Below are 22627 nucleotides of genomic sequence, written 5' to 3'. Positions count from 1 at the left end.
AAAAACACTGGCCTGGAGTGCTTTATGTATATATATATATATATATATATATATATATATATATATATATATATATATATATATATCTGGCTTTTACTGTATCTGTGAAATAGCCAAGAGCTGAATGGCTCATTTTACAGATGAAGAGCTGGAACCTCAGGCAGGTGGAGACTTATACCAGGTCACATAGCTACTAATATAGAATCTTCAATGCAAATCTAATTTTTCTCAAAAAAAAAAAAAAAAATCGAGTGCTTTTTCCAGGATGAAATACCACTTTCATGCAAAACAGCATTTTAGAAATGGAATAAACCTTCGTGCTCTCTTGGACTAGGAAACTTACGACGTTGATGAGGCAACTGGGGCCCAGAAAAATGAAGTGCCTTGCCCCAGGTCAAGAGCTTGCAGGCTAGCAGGAGGAATAAAAGAACCCATGACTCAGTGACTCCCAATTAAGTGCTCTACTGCCCCATATAATTAGGAGACAAATCTGTGTCAGTGTAGGGCGAGACCAAATTAACTGCCCAGAATGAGTAGGTGCTCATAGGTGCCCAATGAACGATTTACCTGAGAAAAGATATGATCCTGGCGCTCTGTCGGGCCCTCGTGTAATTTTGAAATGAGGGTTTAGGAGTCGCCGGACAACTGGCTTCTAATATGGTAAGGCACTGAATATTGTAATTTTTAAGAATTTGATCAGCTTATTTGTATTATTTTATCCCCCTCTCCCCAAAAGTGCCACGTCACTTTGGAAAATGAAAAGGAATTTCCATCTCTGATGAAAAGCCACTTGACAATTCGAATCGGGTGCCTCCTGGAGTGTCACGGGCTGGCAATCATTTTTCCCCGAAGGGCGTCAGGTCTGAGGAAGGACAATGGAAGGACAATGCAGGAGGCGTGAACACCTGGCGGAACCCGTGGGGCAGGGCAGGGAGCTCAGGGCAGGTGTAGGTCGCTGCAGGTCAGAAAGAGGTGGGAAAACCAGAACACTCCCGAGGAGGGCCTGGAGCAGAGGACCGGACGTTCTAAGAGTGAAGAGGGGAAAAGCCTATATTTAACAGCAGAGGGAAGAACAAGGAGCTTTGGGAGACAAAGAGATAGCCCCCAAAGAGGGGGATAGGTCAAATCGTAAATAATAGGCAAGAGGAAAATAAGCTAAGGCAAGCATTCCGCTGAGTTTTGGACTTTAAAAGGAGCGGCAGGGGAGCCGGGGTGGCTCAGCCGGTTAAGTATCAGACTTTGGCTCAGGTCAGGATCTCATGGTTTGTGGGTTCGAGCGCCGCATAGGGCTCTGTGCTGACAGCGTGGAGCCTAGACCCTGCTTCAGATTCTGTGTCTTCCTTTCTGCCCCTCCTCAGCTCGCGCTCTCTCTCAAAAATAAAATAAACATTAAAAAAAAAAAAAAAAAAGGAACGGCAGTTCTGCGTGGAAACGTTTTGGCTGTGGCTGGTGGCCACTGGGCAGAATGGCCGCAACAGCTTGATGTCAGAGATAATGGCATGACATCAGTCCATCAGGGGGAGACGTCCCCTTAGGGACAAGGCAAGAGTTACCAGAAGCAAAAGGGGAATGTACGTTTACTCCCCTCTGCTGTTATCTTCTCCATGTATGTGATTCTTGGGGACCCTATGTGGGAAGCAGGGCTAGAGTAAGGCATGATTTAGGGGCTCCTGGGGCCTCTGGGAAAATGCCATCATGATAACAAGTTGACTGCACCCCATCCTACTTCCAAAATGTGCAACCTGGTGTCTAGTTAATATGCTTTTTATTTATTTAGAAAGTTTTAAGTAATGTCTACACCCAACGTGGGGCTCGAATCCACAACCCTGAGATCAAGAGTCACATGCAACACTGACTGAGCCAGCCAGGCGTCCCTAGTTAGTATAATTTTAGATTACTTGAGAGGTTCTGTTCTTTAAGCTTTATGGGGTGGGGGCATATAAATCTATTCAGTGGATGACCTCTGCCTTATTTTCTTTTCTATATCTCCTTTTTAGCTCAATAATACTATGTCATCCGCAACAAAGCAAGAGAACAAAGTTGTACTTTCTCAAAAGTAATTATCATCTACATTAAAAAACAAGAGACAAAAGCAAAAAATGTAAAATCAGAAGTTTCTAGACCTTAAAATTTCCTAAGTAGCCATTAACCCATTTGCACCTTCTAAACTTGTTGAATTAGAACCCCTCCCCCCATCAGTAGAACCTGGTGACACAGTTATTAATGCTGCTCATTATTTAAGGTGGGAGGTGGCTGAAAGGCGGTACCGGTACAGCAGGTGGAAGCTAATGTACGGAGCAGGGCTGCTCAGAGTAAGTGTTATCCGCTTCCATTTTCATTTTTCCTGCTTTTCTCTGATTACAAAAATAAATGCTCATTGTACAAAAACTCGGATCTTTCAAAAACACATAATGCAGGGGCCCCTGGGTGGCTCAGTTGGCTGAGCGTCCAACTTCAGCTCAGGTCACGATCTCACGGTTCATGAGTTTGAGCCCCGAGTTGGGCTCTGTGCTGACCGCTCAGAGCCTGGAGCCTGCTTCGGATTCTGTCTCCCTCTCTCTCTGCCCCTCCCCAGCTTGTGCTGTCTCGCTCTCAAAAATAAAAAAATAAAAAAAAAAACAAAAAACCATAATGCAGGAAGTGAAAGCAATCACTAATTCCATCTCTGAGTGATGCACTTCAGCTGTTTCCTCTTACACTTATTTAAACGCCATTAACATTTATTAAAAAAAAATAAAACTACTCTGGTGGTTGTTTTTTCCTATAGGATATGTTTAACCCAGCAACTTGCTTTTCTTGCTTAAGATTTGGTCTACTGAAGAGCTCTGGCACGTTGTTTTTTTAAAAGGTTGCAGAGTGTTCTACGGTATGAATGATTCACAGTTTAACCAAATTTCCACTAATGGAAAGATGTTTTTACAATTATTTCACTCTGGTGAGTTTCTTGCTCACAGATCCTAGTACTTATGTGAAAGCATTTTTGCATAGAAAATCCTAGAGATGGATTTGCAGGGTCAAAGGGTGTATGTATTAACATTTTTATTAGGCTGTGCTTGGATCTTATATCTTTAAAATTGCTGTGCAGTTTTAAGTAGTACCTGCAGGATTCTTTGTTGCAACGTTTAAACGTCAGTCACCTAGTTTTTTTTTTTTAATTTATTTGAGACAGCCTGTGTGGGGGAGGGGCAGAGAGAGAGAGAGAGAGAGAGAGAGAGAGAGAGAGAGAGAATCCCAAGCAGGCTCCACACTCAGCATGGAGCCCGAGATGGGGCTCAGTCCTACGACCACAAGATCATGACCTGAGCTGAAACCAAGAGTCCGTAGCTGAACCGACTGAGCCACCCAGGCATTCTCACCAAGTCTAGTTTTCATTCCTTTTTCAGAAGTCTTTGGAGAAGACAGTTTCCTGTCAGAGGCTGGCATGCGACCTCGGGTGTTTTCAGTCTGTCAGTGCTGCAACTCTAAAGCATGTCAAAAATACTGGTCATTTTTGGGGGAATGAACTTTTGGAATTTTTTTTTCAGATGACATTGCTTTAGGTATCTTATTGGAGTCTTTAGGAGGATTAAGTAAAATAGGTAAATTAAGGTCATCTATTACGCAATTCTCCCTCTTTTCATTTGCTGGGGTGACTATCACACGTTGCTTCTCCAGGGACAACCGTCTAACACAGGTGCAAGAGGCCAGTATCCGCCAGTTCTCATCTACTTAGCTTACAGTTAATGCTTCCCGCAGTTTTCCAGTATTTGTCACATTAACCTAAGCCACTAGTTGTGACCTTAAGCAATACTTCCATTTCAAGAGAACGAAGAAGATAGAATTTCAAGAGTCAAATATTGATAATAGTACCCTCCTGAGCCTCCTAGCCTAAAGTGACTTTTGCTTCCTCTGAACTCACAATTTATTTAAAAAGTTTTTTTAATGTTTATTCATTTTTGAGAGAGGGAGAGAAGGGGGAGAGGGAGAGAAGGGGGGGAGAGGGAGAGAAGGGGGGGAGAGGGAGAGAAGGGGGGGAGAGGGAGAGAAGGGGGGGAGAGGGAGAGAAGGGCGGGGAGAGGGAGAGAAGGGGGGGGAGAGGGGCAGAGAGAGAGGGAGACAGAATCTGAGGCAGGCTCCAGGCTCTGAACTGTCAGCACAGAGCCCGACGCAGGGCTGGAAACCATGAATCGCGAGATCCTGACCGGAGCCAAAGTCAGATACTCAACCGACTGAGCCACCTAGGTGTCCCTGGACTCGGATTTTAAAGCATCTGTGCTACTCATTAACTTGGTGATGAACTTCCTCTGTTCTTAAAAAAAAAAAAAAAAAAAAACTATTTCAGTGTTTATATAAATCAAATCACTAACTGTTTGCTCCTACCTAGGTTATATACTTCAGAGAGGAGGGACTTTTGTTTGGTTCACTGATGTTTCCCCAGCATCTAGAACAGTACATATAAAAGGTATAGAAAAGGTGCTTGGGCACCTGGGTAGCTCAGTCAGTTAAACATCAGACTCTTGATTTCAGCTCAGGTCTTGATCTCACAGTTAATGCCCTGTGCTGGGCTCCAAGGCTGCTTGGGAATCGCTCTCTCTCTTAAAATAAATAAATAAACTTTAAAAGGTGCTTAATACATATTGGTGGAATGAAAGATGAAATCTTTGAAGGCAGAAATCTTATATTTTGCATCCCCATAGTAAATGCCAACTTGCTGATTACAATTAAGCAAAGGGTCACGATTTAAGATTTTCTTAGAGGTGAAGTGTGGAATATCCCTTGCCTAAATAACATTCAAGGTTCTTTCCAGCTCTTACTATTAATCTACTAGTTTTCAAAGAATTAGAAACCAACATAAGAAAATATATTTACTACTAAAACTAGGTGAAAATAATTGGGTAAACCTTTGATTTAGAAAGCAGTGCATTGATTTTTCTAAGATCATTATAAAGATCGAATTTGAAGGGTGCCTGGTAGCTCAGTTGGTTAACTGACTAACTCTTGATTTTGGCTCAGGTCATGATTTCCCAGTTTGTAAGTCTGAGTCTCAGTCTGTAAGTCCCCAGCATTGGGGGCTGTGCTGTCACTGCAGAGCCTGCTTGGGATTCTCTCTCTTCCTTTCTGTCAACCCTCCTCAACTTGCACAGCCTGCTTGCTGTCTCTCAAAATAAGTAAATAAACATTAAAAAAAAAAATTGAATTTGAGAAGCCATATTAACCACAAGCTATATTCTATAAGTTCCTTTCTTGGGAAAAAAACAAAACATCATAGCATCAAGTTGTTAACTGGGAATGCCTCTATAAGCATTAAAATATATATTTAATGTTACTGTATAAGAAGCAAAGAAAATATTTATGTACAACATTTATATTCTGTGCTATACCAACCATGGTCTGACCCTAATGAGAGAGATACCTGTCTTCAAACCCATGTCAAATGTGCAATCATTTGAATTTAAAGTCAATAAAAATAAAAGCAGTGAAAAAGAATAAAAAAGAGAATCAGAGGGAAAGAAAGATCTATCTAAATCTGGGGTATATTTTGAATAATATACAATATTTTTTTTTAAATAAAAGAAGAAAGAGAAAGGAAAAATTTTACAAAGTCATTCCAGAAAAAGTCCATCTTATAAAACATAGTTTAATGCTAGTCTTTTAGTCCTTATTTATGTCAGACCACCTCTTAGTGGATGTTTGGTTTCCTGTGCTGAGACTTAGAAAAATTATCCTGTGGTTAGAAAATAGCATATTCTCAAGACGGTTGACTGAAAAGACTATTTTTTTGGCTTACTATTTTTTACAACAAATTTTACTTTAAAAAGAGAGTGAATTAATCAGATTTGAGATGAACTCTCACTGGTAGAACTATAGTGGATATATTCCATCTGCTTAAAAAAGAAAATGGATCAGCTTGAAAAGGATTTTTTATAGAAGCAATTGACAGGAAGAATAGGGCCTGAAATAAAAACCAGTTTTTGATCTGTTAAAAAAAAAAAAAGAAGGAAAGAGAAAAAATTAAGAATACTTGCGTGGGGGGAGGGGGGGATTTCATAAAACACAGGCATGTGCCCAAGTTAGACTACAGAGCAAAGTCTGAACGACATCAACAAGGGAAGCATTCCTGGGGAAAACTAATGCCAGGCACTCTTAATGGTTAATTTACTAAAATAAAAAAGTAAACAACTATTCATTTGTTGAGGCTTACAACATTATAGACACTTGTAATACCAGACCTTCAAGAAAAAGAAAAATCTCAAAAAAATGTTTAAAAGACAAATTATGGAAAAGACTGTAAACATTAGAACATTTTAACTTACGTGAGGTAGATGAAAAGAGAAAATGAAGTATGACTATGTAACATGTTATTGCTTTCAATCACTAATGTTAGAAAGTAAGAAACTGTTAGGATCATACCTCTTAGAACAAATGGAAGATAGTCCCAAAATGTACAAAACAGTGAATTTCAGCTTTTAAGAAATTCTAATTAAATGTGTAAAAATTCCCCCCAAAATGTTCAATCAAATATTTAAGTTTGATAGGCTATCACGCTTTTATTACTGACACTACACTTGCAATATTTAAACATCTCAAGTTTAAACAATAAAATATGTATCATTTTTACTTTAAAAGATGCTTTTGAAGCTATAAAAAAAAGCATTCTCTACCTACTTAAGGGCTCACGGGAAAACTGATGCAATATTCAAGATCTACACTAAAACAAATATATACAAAGTTCTAAATTTCATTTTATAGAAATACCATCTATTAAAGTACAAGGTGCTTTATCTCAGTGACAGGCTTAAGCTCAGCCAGGAATCAGAAAACGGGTTCCGACTGGAGGCCCAGTTCAACTTGATCATTTCATGGGCACAATAAATCATCCAAAAGCCCACCTTAAATAGCTAAAGTAGTCATAAAAATAGGCTGATGGTTACTTCACTCCAGCGATAACATAATCCTCGGTCTTATTGTTGTGGAGCAGATGTCATTATGGGTGGGGCCGACGCGCAGAGCAGCTGAAACATTTTTGTACCACCCCCCGCACACTTTCAATGGGATAGAAGGGGCTCCAAAAAGGTAAGGGGAGAGCTCTCAACGATCAATTCCTACTAGAAATAAGGAAGTTTTGATGTGGTCGTGGTACCCGTAAAGACCACAATGAGATTTTTAAAATCCCCCATGATTAACTCCTACCCTGGAAAAGAGATCTTCCCTTTCTCCCCTCCCCTGCCGGCTCCTCCTTGGGACACTTGGCTGAGTCTTTCTTTCTCTCCTTCCCACGCTGAGGTGAGGCTGCACGCAAGCCGGGGACGCCTGTTTTTCTCTTCGCGCGGAGGGAACTCTGCGGGTAGGAACCCTCGGTGGCAGGAAGGGAGCGGGGTGCGATGTGGGGAGGCGGGAAAGCTCGCCAGGGACGAGCGGCCCTTGGGGTGGGAAAAGGCACGCGGACTACGGAGGAGCCGGCCGAGGAGGCCGAGGTGACGAGGGAAATCTCCCGGCTCGGAGCTGGGACCGGACGCTTCCGGCGGGCCACAGTCGCTCTCGGCCTAGCGGGGCTAGCGTTCCGCGCTCCACCGGGGCGGCAGGGAGCTTAGAAAGGGTAAACCGCGCCTCGCACTTGCCTGGGACCGGGTGACCAATAACTGGTAATAGTCTTTGCTCGGCGCTGGGCCTTGTCCTACAATTTCGAACAGAGTCTCCGGCAGCCACGACGCCATCTTGGGACGCCACCGCCGTCGCTAAGACAACCAGGAAGGGGCGGGGCTTGATTGGGGTCATGGGGCCAAAGCCCTAGTTTAAATCGAACCCGGTTTTGAGCTAGCAGGGGGTTTCTTCCTTAGGGTGATGGCCCCTTCTCCCAAGAGTCAGAGGGAACACTGATCCGTGAGATTTCCACCCTCAGGTCCCCGGTGACCCGAAGGGGAATTAGTTCCTGCTGCCACGGAGGGGAGGGGGTGACCCCGGCGGAGGGATATCAAGCGGAGCCCCACATTCCCCTTCCTGGTCCCTCGAAGGGATCGGGAGGAGAGCTCAGGCCGCTGGGAGAGTCACGCCGGGCGGTGGGGGAGGGAGGGGCGATGTGATGAGTTGCGTGTAGGCAGCGGGGCCTTACCCGCGGACGAGCCCGTGACCCGGAGGCAGCGGGCAAAGTAGTTCCCGGAGGGTGTTGGAACGGGCGGGGAGGGAGGCGGCGCGGGCGGAGGCGCACGCCGGCCGCGGTGCTGCGGCTCAGCTGATAATTGAAGGGACCCGAGGAGCCGCCGCCGCCGCCGCCGCCGCCGGGGGGGGTGGGGGGAGCGAGTGGAAGTTACTGCCGCGCCACCGAGTCCGGACCGGAGACTTTGGGGCCCAACTAGGTAATTGGGGCGCAGGTCTGAGTGGCCGGGCCAGGCTTGGGGGAGGGGGTTGTACGAGGGGGTGAGGGGCTGGGGGGGGGGCGACGAGGGGGGGGGTGGGGAGGAGCTGGAACAGAAAGTCCCAGGAAGCCCGGTTGTGTCATCGCCGCGATTCGGCCCCCGCTCGGCCTGCTCCCGGCGGCGGCGGGGCCGCGGAAGGACCGGGTCGGGGGTTGACGGGCGAGACGCTCGAGGGAGACCGGGGCCGGGCGGGAGCGGGGGGGGTGGGGGGGGAGGAGGGTTCGCTGGGTCCCCGCTCAGGCCCCCCGCGATGAGGAGGGCCCTTCACGGAACCGGGGTAAGGCGTGCGGGTCTTGGGGAGCCCGGTGGTGGCCGGGGGGGCCGGAAGTGGGCTTTGGAGCTTGGAGGGCCTCTAGGAAGCGAGAAAGTGGGGGGCCGGAAGTGCAGGTGGGGGGTGTGAAGACGGCAAGGGTTCCCCGGAAATGGGATGGGGGGCCCGGAAACCGGGAGAGGAGAGGCTCCAGGGCCGGGGACGGCCCGGAAATGGAAACTAGGGAGCAGCTCGAGTGACAACAGTTGTGGGAAGCGAGGGTCAGAGGAGGGAGAGGCCGGAGTGACTTTAGACCGCAGTAAGGGGTTTCCTGCCAAGGGGGAGGGTTGTGGGCGGGCGAGCCCGGAGACGGGGTCTGCGCTGGGCTGTTTCTTTAGCCGTGGGAAGTTGAGGCTGAGCGAGGATGATGACGAGACGGGCGTGCAGGGGGGCTGGAAAAGAGGCCGAGAAACTTGGCTGAGAGGAGCAGAGCATGCTTCTAAATAGATCAGGATGGAAATGGGGGGTGGGGGTTCAGGACTTGGGAGGGGGGTGGACCAATTGTCACTCCAATCGTATTAGTATTCAAAGCGAGTCAGGCGATTAATTTATTTATATGTGGATTACATAAAACCTATTATATCGTTTGCCCATTCAGTTCACCCTCTCCTCCATCCTCCTCCATAGTGAGTGGGTTTTTAGTTGAGAAACAAGTTAGAGGGGACTTCAAATAACGAAGGTTGGAAAATCCCCAATCCTGTCCTTCGTGGCGCTTCCTTCCTCAGAAGAACAGAAATCCTTAATTTGCTACAGGGGAGAAAATAAAGATTTAAAAACACATGCAAATCGGGAGGAAATAACACATTTGAACGGCCGGGGCGGGTTTGGGGGGGGGGGGGACGGGACGGGAGGGGAATTGGTTACCCTTGTGTGGTGAGAGAACGGAAGGGGCTGCTCCTAAACCCTTAAGACAGGTTGGTTGGTTTTTGATAACGTCGTTTTACTTTGGGGACGGTTAGCTTAAGCATCGTGTCTGGCGGTGGGTATAGTTTAATTGCTTCGTTAGTTAATTGAAGGAGGGACTGTGGCAGTGAGTAAACGTTCGTGTGTGAGGGGTGCGGGGGGTACGTTTAATAGCGCAGCGAACGTGTTCTGAGTGGCCGTCTAACTGCTCCCCTGCTGCCTCCTTTCCTAGTCGGCCTTCCCCGGATCCTGCCTGGGTTGCCAAATCACCCGATCCCCGGGCTTTACTCCGTTTTGTAGGCCCTTTAGTGCTGTGTTCAACTTTCCATTGCTCTCCAGTGTCTCTATAGGTATTTTTGGCATTTCATTTTTTAATGACCCAGGAAGTGGAGGCTGAGGATCTCCTCTCTAAAAACAAAACAAAACAAAAAATATAGGGTGGAAAGTTGAAAGAGCTATTGAGTGGGGCAAAAAACCGACGCTCTGAACAAAGGTCCTAGTTGTTGGAGGAAAAGGCAAGAGGCCTATATATGAGGCCTGTGTGTGTGTGTCGCATTTACACGGGGTGGGGGGTGTGTGTGTGTGGAGGGAGCAGCTAGGATTGAGGAATGGCCTTATCAGATTTAGAGACAATAAGTTGCAGATGGTTTTATTGAGATTTATTTTCATACTTAGATTATGCAAAGAGGTCAGTATTAGGAATTTGAGAGTAAACAAAATTTCCAGTTCTTCATTTTGAAACAACCCTGCTCCGTGTTCAACCCCAGAAAGATTGAATTGGGCTTTTAACATCATCTTTGTGAGATTGTTGGCAGAGTTTTTATTTCATTTATTTTATGCTTAAGAGAGCATATTAACATGGTTGGAGGTTGAGGTTGTGGGCTTTGTTCGCATCTGCCTTTCTATGAATGTGCCAGTATCCGTAAGAATTTAAGGACTGTAATAAACATTATCATTGTTTCTATTCCATTCCCAGTTTTTAAGGAGTTTGAGTGGTTTTTAAGTCTGCTCTGCTGACAATTACTGTTTAAGTTTGTGTCGTGAACAGGCTTTTTGTTTTAGTTTTTCATTTACTTTCTAAGTTTTAGAATACTTCAGGCAGTTAGAGTTCTAGAAGCTGCTCAACTAAAATAATTATTTTAAAAAAGTGAAAGGGATGCTAGGCCAGTGTAAAATCAATGCTTCCACCTAGCAAAGTAAATTTGAAGTAATGTTTACTTTTCCATTCTAACTTTTAAGATTACTGGGTTAATGTTATCTACGGAAGATTTTATGATCCTATTTTAATCACATCATCCCAGCAAAGAGACACAAACTCATGGGAATTCACACACTGACAGTAGCTGTGTGACCTTGAGCTTTTCACTTATCCTATCTGGTCTCCAGTTAATCTGTAAAATGGGGATGGGCAGTCACTATCTTACCTCACTGGGTGGTGGTGAGACCCAGTGGATACAATGGCTGTGAAAAATTACAAACTGCTAAATAAGTGTAATATATTATCATTAGTTTTAGAAAATTACATTTGCTGTTTGAGGCCATTAAGAACACTTAGAGCTTTTCACCAGTGATGGTGAAGGGTGGGGGGGCGGTGACCTTGATGTAAGGTAAGTTACAGCGACTTATTTTTTGAAACTGCTGTTAAATTGGTAGTGGAACTTGGCCCCAGTTTCTGTTAAGTTACTCTTGGGTTGGTTGGTTGATTGGTTGATTGGTAGGTTTTGGTTTTGGTTTTTGGTTTTTTGCATCAGCATGGTAGATTTCTACCATACTTTCTCCTGAAGAAATTTGTTAATCATATTTAGAGAAATTTCTTCACATTTTCATTATTGATAACACATGTACCTGTTTCGCCTCGTGGCTCTTACGGAATTGACTTTATAATGTCAGAGTCTACAATGAAGGGAAAACCTTGCCAAATCTAATTTTTTTTTTTTACAGAATTTAGGGAGGAGGTGTTTTGTTTTTTTCTTTTAGGTGGATGATGATCTTTTTGAGCAAATAGAATACCAGTTGCCCTTTTATTTTTCCATTTGCTGAGGAAATTTGATGGACTCAGGTTGAAAAAAGCAACCTGTTTGTTGCTTTTCATCTTCTCTCAGGTTCCTGTTACTGCCAGACTGACCTGCACTTTTCCTTTATTTAAACCATTTTAGGTTCACTTCAGCTCACCCCTTCCTAGCACTTCCTCAGACCCTGCCATCCCAGGATCTTTCCCATTTATTTCTTGGTTATCTAAATAGGCTCCATTTTGGGATTATAGCGTTAGATTTGTTGACATGTGTTGCGTTTGTTTCCTGACTGGATTATAGGTTTCCCCAAGTCCAGGATTATCTTGTATCAGCTGTGTTTTGCATGAAGGTGCACTCATAAGCCTCACTGAAAATAACACCCATTTTCCTTCCCACTCCAAACCAATAATGTTAACCTAGTCTTGCTGACTATGCAGCCAACCTTCCTGCTTGGAAAGTTTCTTGGTCTCAACAGATTCCTCAGGATGCTATTTGCTTTGGTGATCCCAGCCTCTGCATATCTTCCTGACTGCTGGAAAGGGCTTAACAGTAAGAAAGAATCTGATGGATATTATACAATAAGTATAATCTGTCAATTGTAATGTAATCTTGGTGCTTGTAGTTCTTAACATTTGACATGAGCTTTACATTTGTGTATTTTCTTTCGTTGCCTCTGTATAGTTCAAACAGCTGTGTCACAGATTTCTTGAAGGCACAAACTCCTAGCAATTGTTCTTTATAATCTCTGCCTGGTTTGCTGGGTTACTCTGACACATAGTGGGTGCTTGCTGCTACTTAACAGTAAATAGGTAAGTATACTTCTGCTGAACCGGTCTCTTGATTTTTTTTTAAGTAAAATTTAACTTGGCCAGTGTCCTGGATTTTCAAAAATGCAGTTCTTTAATTAAACCCAATATCCTAACTTGATTTTAGGTTATTGGCAAAAGAAGTTGTTTCCCAGGCTGAAATAAGTCTGCTTTGTAGTTCTTCTCTGAGGCCTTTCAGCCTTGGGTTGGGATTCTTACAGTTTCATTAAACTGGATTGGCCAGAAGAAAAAGGAACTTGTCCATTGTTCAGACCTACCTATTTTGTCTGAGTGTGCAGAAGCTATTGGCAAATAGTTCTGCAGCTCTGTTTGAATTAAAACATCATGTTAGTGGACTAGAGTGAAAAGCACTGCCTGCTACCCTGTCCTCTCATTAGTGAACAGCACTGTTCAAGTGAACATCTGATTTGAGTGTAGACTTGGGCTGCAATCTTCACTGCCTTTTCCTCTGTCTTTGTGACCTTGGACAAATAATTTAACCTTTGTGAGTTTCAAGTACCTAATCTGAGCGTGGCTAATGGCCACCTAGATTCAATTGTCATTTGTATGCTAGACACTACTTGGGAGATTAGGCTTCAAAGCTAGACTGGAACACAGGGCTCTTCCTCCACTGGTTCATTGCAGCACTGACCATTGCCTCGTTTGTTAACACCCTTCTACCTAGAGCATGCTTCTGTTACATAGGTAGACTTGAAAGTCTTTGAGTATATCGCGTTCCTGAGTCGATTATGAATTCCTTAAAGCCAGTCCTCCCCCTTTTTAATCCCTAGTATCTAGCGCAGTGTCTGGCCTATAATAAGGAATCTTTGAATGCTTCTTGGAGGAGTAAGTCTTGTGAGAATAAAATATTACTGTAAGTGAAAATACTTTGTAAGGGTTTAATGTCTGTCTCGTTTTGACAAACATTTTGAATCCTAGTTAATCCTAAAAATGATTATAGAAGTTTTCTTTTTCATCTGTTGATATGTATTTTAGAGACTGCAAGTTATTTTAAATCACATATGAAAAAAATCAGGACAAGCCATTTATATTCTGCGATTGGCCCTTGTTTACATATAATAGTTGATCATTTAAATGCTAGATTGAGGCCCTAAATAGATTTTGACATAATGTGTGTATTAAGTACAAAGCTGAGTTTTATACCTCATTTGAGTTTGTTTTTGTTTTGTTTTTAGAAAGGATGTACTTCTATAAATTTGGGTTACTACCCAATGCATACTTTGAAGGTTATTTATAAGCTGAAGTGTCTATCAGCAAGCCTTCAAGACTTGAAGTTAAAGCATTTCAATGGGTATTTTAATCAACTTGTTGGCTGTGGTAACCAATGAGTTCTACCCTGACTTCAAAACTCCTACTCATTCCACCCGTGGGCAGCATTCTGAATAAATACACGTACCTTGTGCTATAACTTCTTAAGGTCAAATTAACTCAATTTGAAGTCCTTATCCTGGTAAACATATGTGATGCCCTGGAAAACCCAAAATGAGTTTTTTCGGGTAGCCCTTCTGAAATTCACTGTTGAGTTGTAATTTAAGCTGTTTTGTGTCCTTAAAGAGCAGGCTTGTGGAGATCATAGGGAGCCCCCCCGCCCCCTTTTGTGAATCTTCCTGAAAACCAAGTGTTTGTAGTTTCCTTGTAAGTAGTAAATGTATGAACATGCTGTAACTTCTGCTACGGCCCCAGTATTTTTTAATCTTGTCTGTGTTGCGCCCTGGGCTGGATGTGGGCAGGTTGAGCTGTTCATTCCTTCCGAACACACTCCAGGAACCTCAGCATTCTTGCCTGGACTTTGACTGTTGAGTCCACCTGGACTGATACCCTTCTCTCATCTTGTATCTCTTGTAGTGACATTTACACGTTTAACTTTTTCTTTGGGTAGCTACTGTAAGAGTTTTACTCTTCACTTCTTTCTTCCATAACGTTTTACTAGTTACTGCTTTCACCATCTGCCTTAAATAATTAGTTGCTTACTTCTTCTTAAGTAAATTTTTGGCTTCTTGTGCTAAAGGTTTAATTTTTCCATGCCCACAGTGGCTGGCACAAGGCTCCTAACCTGCATGGTATATGGGCAGGGATAGAGTTCGTTCTGGTGACATATTGGGAAACTATATTATGAAGTATTATTAGCACCATTTGCCATGGTTTCTGTCTGCTTGCTTATTTTCGTTTCTCAGGGTTTGGTAGCTGAGTGTAGGATGCTAGAATATAAATTTTTCAGAATTAGGTTCATTAAAATATGCACTTAAGGGACTGATAAGACACTAGACCATTTTACTGACTTTGTGATGTTAGGTTTAGCATTTGAGAATTCTGTTTACCAGTAGATAAAAGCATATTTATCGATATGTATTTATCAAGTGCTACTGTGTGCCAGGTCTCTGCTGGGAGGAATACAGAAGGTTCCTGTCCTGAGTTTTTGTTTCATTTAGTTGAAAAACACTTCTCAAACTTGGTAACTATATATAGTATAGCGTTTAGCATCCAGAAGTATCCCGTAGATATTCTAAATGCAGGTTTTCTACGTTTAGGAAACCTGATATGAGAATCTAAATTAAGAAACAGAAGAATTAGGGCACAAAATTTGGCTTTGCCGAATAAATTGTTGGAAGTACTTTCATCGTGCAGATATTTCCTCAGCAACTAATCCGTGTGCATTTGTGGTCCCATACCAGGTTTGCCTTCTTGAAGAGTGCGGAGGAGAAATAGGTGATTTATAAAAGATCTCTTACGTTGGAATGTCCTTTACTGTAAACGAGTTCAAACTATGATAGTAGAACACAACATTTAACATTGTGCATATTTGTTACTAAGTACAAAGTTGAGTTTTTTATACAGTGGGCCCTCGGAGGTTTAGACAGAGATTCAGTCCTAGGTTGCAGTTACTGAGGAAGACTTGCTACTTGAACTGGCCTTGATCGTTTGGGTAGGTAGAGAAGAATGGGTAAGTTGCAAAGGTGTAATTGAGGCGAGGGGCTGATGGGAAGCTAAACTGGCCCTTTGCAGTAGAGGATCCATATTTATGAACTAACAGAAAATTCAGGCTGTGTTGATTGAGGTTCTTAAATGGGAGATCAAGAAATTAGCTTTAACAAATAGACATGTTGACTTTATTGTTAATCCCTGAGTAGGCTGTGACAACATGAAAAAAGCGTACGGGCATGTTTACTTTGTAGGTGAACTGCAAAGAAAAAGTGCTTTTAGATTTTATTTGTCTTTCAATGAAATTGCTTCCCTTTCTAGGACTGTATGTTGTAGGCGTGTTTGTGGTAAGTTTTGGGGTGATAGAAGCCGTGGAGGTAAAACTTGTTGTTTAGTGTCCCTACTTAGTAGTTAGAATACTTCCAGTAAATAAGCAGGCGATGTCTAAAGGATTCCTGTTGCTCCTGTCCAGTCATGGAATCTTTAGTGGAAGCTGGCAATCATTTTGTCTTAACACATTCGTCTATTGTTTATTCAGAGATTTTTTTCTTTTTAAATTCAGAGTACTGTTCCAGAATTAATAACATGACTTTTTGTGAGTTACTCAGTAATGTCAGGTGTAAAAGAAACTTCTGCTAAACATCTAATGGAGTAAAAGAGAAAATGATGTGTTTAAAAAAGCACGTTGTGGCTTAAGCATTTACATACTTTTAGAAAGTGCAAATTAATACTACCTGTTTCATCAAGCTAAATATCTTGGTAAAATATTTGCATAGCACTCCAGTTGATGTATTAGTAGACTGTTACACCTTTTTCAAGAGTAGGCAAGATAGGATTTCAAAATCGGGAAATGAAGTTAGATGGTGACTGGAGGGAACTGAAGATGCAGAGAATAATACTTTCATTCAGGGGTCCGGTAGCAGTAACATTTAGCTTTCTTCCAGCAGCTTTTCTTTCTAGAATATTCTTGTAGACTCTGCTGACTGCAGTTTGCATTCATTTTATTTTTATGGGGAAATAGCAGAGATGCTAGCAGTTAGTGCAAATTCATGAATTAAATACCTGTTCAAGTTATAGAGTGCAAAATTTGTGGGGTCTTGTGGACTGTAGAATAGAGACATTTGTGAAGGCTGTGTATTTTACTGCTACAAGAGACATGGGTGTTTTTTAATGTAAGGTGTTCATGCAGCTTTCTAATTTTTCCTTTAGTAAACCTATATTTCCATTTCTTCTACCCACTTGGGGAAAGCAGCCTCGTCTCAAAAGGGAGTTAGGGACTTGACATCTCCCCCTCCATCCCTGACCCGCAAGCATTTCTGCCTTCCTCCCAGTAGATGGCAACAATTAGGCTGATTTTTGAGAAGAGTCAGTAGTTCTTACCTTTGTGATCAGACTTGCTCCTAATTATTTCTCAAGTGTCTTTAGGAACTTTAGTGTTGATTTACGTATTTTGACGTCGGCATACTTTTCTCAGAAAACTAAACTGTCCGTTGCAGAGTTCATTCTTTTTCTACTTTACTCTTCACCCCGTCTTTAAGTTTGCCCTTCCAGTTGCTGCTGTGAGCTAAGACTTGGGGAATTTCAGCCTTTGGTGTGGCCGTGTAAGATAATCTGCTTCTGCCTCTTTGAACCATCTAGTATTTCTTTTCAGCTGCCTGTATATTAGGTCAGGCCATGTTTTCTCCAGGTATCTTCTCATTACACACGCTAAGTTTTCTGAAAGGAATTTCGGGAGAGATAAGACACTATCATTTGGGATCTTTGTGGTGGCACTAGTTTTAAATGGTACCCAGTTTATGCTTCTTGAATCAGTTAAGGAATCGGTCAATTTAATGTTGGCTGGTATAGCAGCATTTCTTCTCGGTGGATGGGCCTCCTACTTCTGCATTTACTTCTATTCAGCGTGTGTTAGTTTTTTTGTGTGACTGAAAAAGAAAAATAAGATGATTCATAATGCACAATTAACTTTTCAGAGTTTACTATATTTAGAGATACTCAGAACTTTTTTCAGGATGCCTGCTGAGTTGATTTAAATTTTTGATGTGAGAGTAAAGGATTTGGGAAGTTTCCATATTAAGAGTTTTATAGTTAGGAACGTCCTAATCTGTAGTTCTTTTAAGGAACACATAGAGACTTAGCAAAACAATAGTTCTAAAAAAAAATTCTGCAATCATGTCTGTTTTATGGTCCAGTATTAGAATCCTGGTCCAGTAGAAAAAATTATGTTGGTTTCAGCAACTGCTGTACTCACACCTAGAAAAATACTCATGTAAAGACATCTTTGCTCTCAGTTCAGGTAGTCTGAAGTCAGCAGTGGGCATAGAAGTAATGTGTACAAATAATCAAAGGGTATGTATCAATAAATATTTTTGAATACTACTGACTTAAAGTCCTAGATCAAGATTTGGGATTCTGAAGATATGTAAGATGACCGCATTTAACTCTAAAATCAATTCCATGTTGTATTTCTGATGTGGCTTTCACTATAGATATGTATAATATAGCCTTGGCAGTCATGGTGTGGGAGATTAATGGGATAAAAATAAAGAAAAAGGCCTTATGAATCATAGCAACCAACCTCTGTTGCATTCTTCCCTTAGCTCAGTGGTGTGTAGGTCAGTATCCAGGGGGCTGGGATGGGAAATGAAGAGGTGGGTGGGGTGGGGATGGATAGGTAAGTGGGTAAATAGAAGAGAGTTGGACATTCTAGACCAGAAGTGTAATGAAGGTGGGTGAGTGTCTGTGTCAGAAGAGGATGTCATTTTTGGTGGCCAAGGAGAGTTAATTGTACTGAGTAAATACATTCTAGATTCTGTGTTTGTTTTAATAGTTTTTTTGCCCCATGACATTACATAGGCAGAATGTACCATATTCTTCCTATGCTTTGAGTATCCTATGCTTTGAGTATCCTATGCTTTGAGTTATTCATAACCCCAACTGGGATAACAGGGATTATATAAATATAGTATAATGGAAAATGAGATGGAAGTATGAGTCAATTAATCAGTGCATACATTTACATGAACATTTCTCTTTTTAAAGTTGGCATTTTTATCATGAAACTTCAGTCAGTTTCCTTGGACAATTTTGCTTTTTTATGGCTATACACATTTACATATTTTGAAGGCGGTGCCATATAGAAAATATGGGCCTTGAAGCCAGAAACTCTGTATTTAAGATCCTCCCTGTTCTAGCTATGTGATCTTGGATAAGTCATTTAAACCCTCTGAGACTTCGCTTTCTTTTGAATAAAATGGGTTGGTATTAGAATCTTGCATAGGTAGTATATACTTGATAAATGGTATAGCTGCTGCTGTTGTTATATTGATGAAGAAAAAAAATGCATATTAATTTGGATAGTTTAGAGGAAGGCTTATACCCTGTCTTCCAGAACCAGGGTCAGTAAACTTTTTTTACGAGGTGCGGGACAGCAAATATCTTGGGCTGTGTGGGTCATGTAGTCTCTCTGTTGCAGTTACTCTGCTGTTGTGGGGCAGAAGCAGCCACTGACTTTGTTTTTTTAAATTTTTTTTTTTTTTTTAAACGTTTATTTTATTTTTGAGACAGAGAGAGACAGAGCATGAACGGGGGAGGGGCAGAGAGAGAGGGAGACCCAGAATCGGAAGCAGGCTCCAGGCTCTGAGCCGTCAGCCCAGAGCCCCACGCGGGGCTCGAACTCCCGGATCATGAGATCGTGACCTGAGCCGAAGTCGGACGCTCGACCGACTGAGCCACCCACTGACTTTGTTTTAATGAAAGTGATCTACAGGGTGAAGCAGCGGTCCTGATTTGGCCTGTGTGCCAGTTTGCCAGCCCCCGTTCCACAGTATTACTTGCTACCTTTACTTTGTTCACAGGAATTTGAAATGGCATCTATGTGTTCTGAAGATCGTGTGATAATGTCTAAGCGATGAAGGAATTTGGTGTAAATGGCTAAGAACAAAGACTGGGATTTCATTTAAACCCTGGCTCTGATACCATTAACTTTGTGACCTTGGGTCAGTCACTTTATTTCGGCTTTAGTTTTTCCATTTGGAAAATGGGAATAATAGTAATACCTATCGTAGGCTTGTTGTGAGGATTAAATTAGTTAATGTGTAAACTGTAAAATAGTGGCTGCTGTAGGATAAGTGCTCGATGTGTTATTTGTTAATAATCATTCTTTTTGAGAGGAAGCATTTCTGTTTTCCTTTGTTGATTGTCTAAAAGGAGGTTTGAGAAGATGGGTTTCTCTGACATCATCTTGGAATTACGTAAGTGGTAGAGTCTTAAGGTTGAAGGAGATAATTTGATAGGTTCGGTGGACTCAACAGCAAGATGAATTTGGTCCCGGTTTCCCGGTTGTTTGAACTCAAATCGGACAAGTTATTAAGGTGCAAATTATAGAAAAATCTTACTTTACAGGATTCTTTTGAGTTTGTAACGAGAGAGTGAAGTGCTTAGCACAGTACCTTGTTCACAGTGAAGTGATCAGATGGTATTTGCTATGATTGCAATTTTTTTTGATTAGGTATTGGCTCCTAGAAGGAGTTTAAAAGTAGCTTTTATTCTATATAACAGAACCATATAATAGTCCTTTTAAACGATGGCTTATTGTCACAGTTGCTGTAAATGTCTAAAATTACAGTCAACAGGGTGTGAATTTATTGTTTTTCAGATGTTATAATTTAGGTGTTAGTAAATTTAATGGACAATTAAAATGACACTTTCAAGATTGAAAGGAAAAGTATCCTGACCTGGTCTAACATGAAGTGTTTGGAAAAGTTTTTTGGGGACCGTATGTACACCTGATCCAGGTTCAAAGATTTTATCGTTGCTAATTATAGTCTCTTTGACTAATAGTTTCAGTAAGGTCACTGTTAGATGTGTGATATGGCTTAAGGTTTTTTGTTTTGATGGCTTTTTGATATAACTTCAGACTCCTAAAAATGTTGTAAAAGTAGTGTAAAGAATATCCCATATTCCCTTTTATCCAGTTTCAAGGTCAAATTTTTATATCGTTAGAAGATAAGTCTGTTTTCTCTTTTAAAAGTTTTTTAATCAGTAAAAAGCCTTTTTTTTTTTTTTTAAGGAAATACATGTAAAATCAGAAAAAAGGTCAGTGCAGTGAACACTTTTTTTTTCATGTGGCTCTTTACCAGTCATTAATACACTTGTTGACTTTTCAGAATGTTGCGAATGGGTTTTGTTCCTGACTCTAGGCAATCACTACTGAACATTACTGTTGGCAGTCGGACCCTCCTAAATAGCCTGCTTTCTAAGGAATTACTTGCTTCGTACAGTGAGTGCGCCTTGCCCCTCCCTTGCTGGCTGGTGGTCTTGTATATGTTGCGGTACTCTGTGTGTTCCCCCTACTTCCCCTGGCTTTTAATATGTGTTGAGTTGCAAAATCACTTCCTAGAATTGTGCATTAAGCAAGTAAGTTCTGAGTGAAGGCTTGCGTTGCGTGGCTTTAAGAAGGTGATAATTCTGGTAGCTCATTTTAAAGATGTATTCTCAGCACTTTTTAGTGGAGGGGATCAATAAGAGCTTTTAAAAAAGATACTTTAAACTGGTTTCTGAAAAGGGTACGATAAGTGAGAGCCTTATTCTGCAACAAGTAAGGGCCTATTGTGTGCCCTGAAGACCTATTGCACAAAATCTTTTGCCCTTAACTTTCAACATATAATCTTTTTTTTTTTCTAAATGCCTTCTCTGCTTTTGCCTGCTATTCCTTATTAATGATTCCTTCTGTCTGTGCCTGCGTGCTTGAAGAGTCTTAGGTGAGAGGACTTAAACATTAAAAAACCCAAGAAACCCACAAAACACCTCTTCTTGGATTTATTAAAACATTTTTTTTAATGTTTATTTTATTTTTGAGAGAGACAGAGCACGGGCAGGGGAGGGGCAGAGAGGGAGACAGAATTTGAAGCAGGCTCCAAGCTCTGAGCTGTCGGCACAGAGCCCGACATAGGGCTTGAACCCACCAACCCTGAGATCGTGACTTGAGCTGAAGTTGGACACTTAACCCACTGAGCCGCCCAGGCGCCCCCAAAACACCTCTTTTTAAAGAGTAGTCTTAGATTTATAAAAAAGTTGGAGAGCTAGTTACCTTATACTCCTCACCCTGTTTCCCTTTTCTTAAGATCTTAGCATGAATGTATTTTTTTTTTTAATTTTTTTATCTTTATTTTTGAGAGAGAGAGAGAGACAGAGTGTGAGTGGGGGAGGGGCACAGAGAGAGAGGGAGACACAGAATCCAAAGGAGGCTCCAGGCTCTGCGCTGTCAGCACAGAGCCCGACGTGGGGCTCAAACTCACAAACCGTGAGGTCATGACCAGAGCTGAAGTCGGACGCTTAACCGACTGCGCCACCCAGGCGCCCCAGCATGAGTGTATTTTTGACTCAATTAATGAACCAGCATTGGTAGATTATTACTACCCACACTTTATTTGGATTTCCTTAGTTTTTATCTAGTGTCTTTCTGTTCCAGGATCCTGGATGGATTTTGTGAGGCATTTATTTCTGATAATAAAGTACAGTTAATAAATTTGAATAAAGAAAAATATAAAGAGAAAATTAAGAGCCCGTCCATAATGTTTCTACCTGACACACCAGTGTAAACATTTTTGTGTTTTTTTTCTAGCTTTTGTTTTAATAAAAAGGGGTCCATGTTATGTTTTTCCCCATGCTGTTATATGATGAACATTTCTCTGTTTTGTTATTCTTTATTGTTTACTTTGTATTTACTTGTCTAATTGTTTTGGCAGATTTTTAAAAAACTGTTGTTAATACTTTAAGGAACCGCTTTGTACTAAGTTTTAGAATGAGGGGTATTTATCCATTTGTATTGACTTGGAAAACATTCTGGTGTGTGAGAGGGGTGCATGTGTATGAGACAGGTGTGTGTGTGAGAGAGAGGTGTGTGTGTGTGTGTGTGTGTGTGTGTGTGTGTGTGAGAGAGAGAGAGAGAGAGAGAGAGGGGTGTGTGTGCACGTGGTAGCATTTGGTGGGAGAGTTAGAATGCTCCATAGGACTCCTTTCTGTTCTGCCTCTCGCCAACCTCTCTGACCTTAGCTCTTCTTTCACCTTTTAGTGGCCCTTTGTGCTGCCTGGAATGCCCTTCTAGATCTTCTGTATCTGTCTCCTCATGTCTGAGGTCTTGGCTCAGAAGTTACCCCTCGAAGAGGCCTTACTTGGCCACCCTATCCGTAATACATAATAATCCCTTTGATAGGAAGTTTCACCTGCAGGTAATAGAAAACTTGACTGGACCTTAAACAG

General features: G+C 41.9%; 2 protein-coding genes across 20 annotated transcripts in view; one reads left to right on the top strand and one right to left on the bottom strand.

Annotated features, from left to right (window-relative positions):
- The window catches only part of FBXO36 (F-box protein 36), an 88272-nt gene extending 80060 nt beyond the window's left edge, over positions 1-8212 (bottom strand). Inside the window, exons 1-2 of the mRNA XM_042995570.1 lie at positions 8090-8212; positions 7599-7715 (exon numbers count right to left, since the gene is read on the bottom strand). Of these exons, the coding sequence (XP_042851504.1) occupies positions 7599-7694 (96 nt within the window). The 5' untranslated portion in view covers positions 7695-7715; positions 8090-8212. The remainder of the gene's footprint in view (positions 1-7598; positions 7716-8089) is intronic.
- The window catches only part of TRIP12 (thyroid hormone receptor interactor 12), a 138808-nt gene continuing 123212 nt past the window's right edge, over positions 7032-22627 (top strand). For 14 of the 19 annotated variants that reach the window (XM_042995569.1, XM_042995568.1, XM_042995567.1 and 11 more), the window contains exon 1: positions 8261-8333. The gene's annotated coding sequence lies outside the window, so the exon portion shown is untranslated. Of the gene's footprint in view, positions 7054-7303; positions 7325-8260; positions 8334-8609; positions 8671-8828; positions 8963-12206; positions 12428-22627 lie in introns of those variants that run through there. The other 5 variants (XM_042995556.1, XM_042995555.1, XM_042995552.1 and 2 more) reach the window with 5 other exon arrangements.

This window comes from Panthera tigris, chromosome C1 (assembly GCF_018350195.1).
Source record: "Panthera tigris isolate Pti1 chromosome C1, P.tigris_Pti1_mat1.1, whole genome shotgun sequence".
Classification (NCBI taxonomy): domain Eukaryota; kingdom Metazoa; phylum Chordata; class Mammalia; order Carnivora; family Felidae; genus Panthera; species Panthera tigris.
This window is presented reverse-complemented; position numbering and strand designations above follow the sequence as displayed.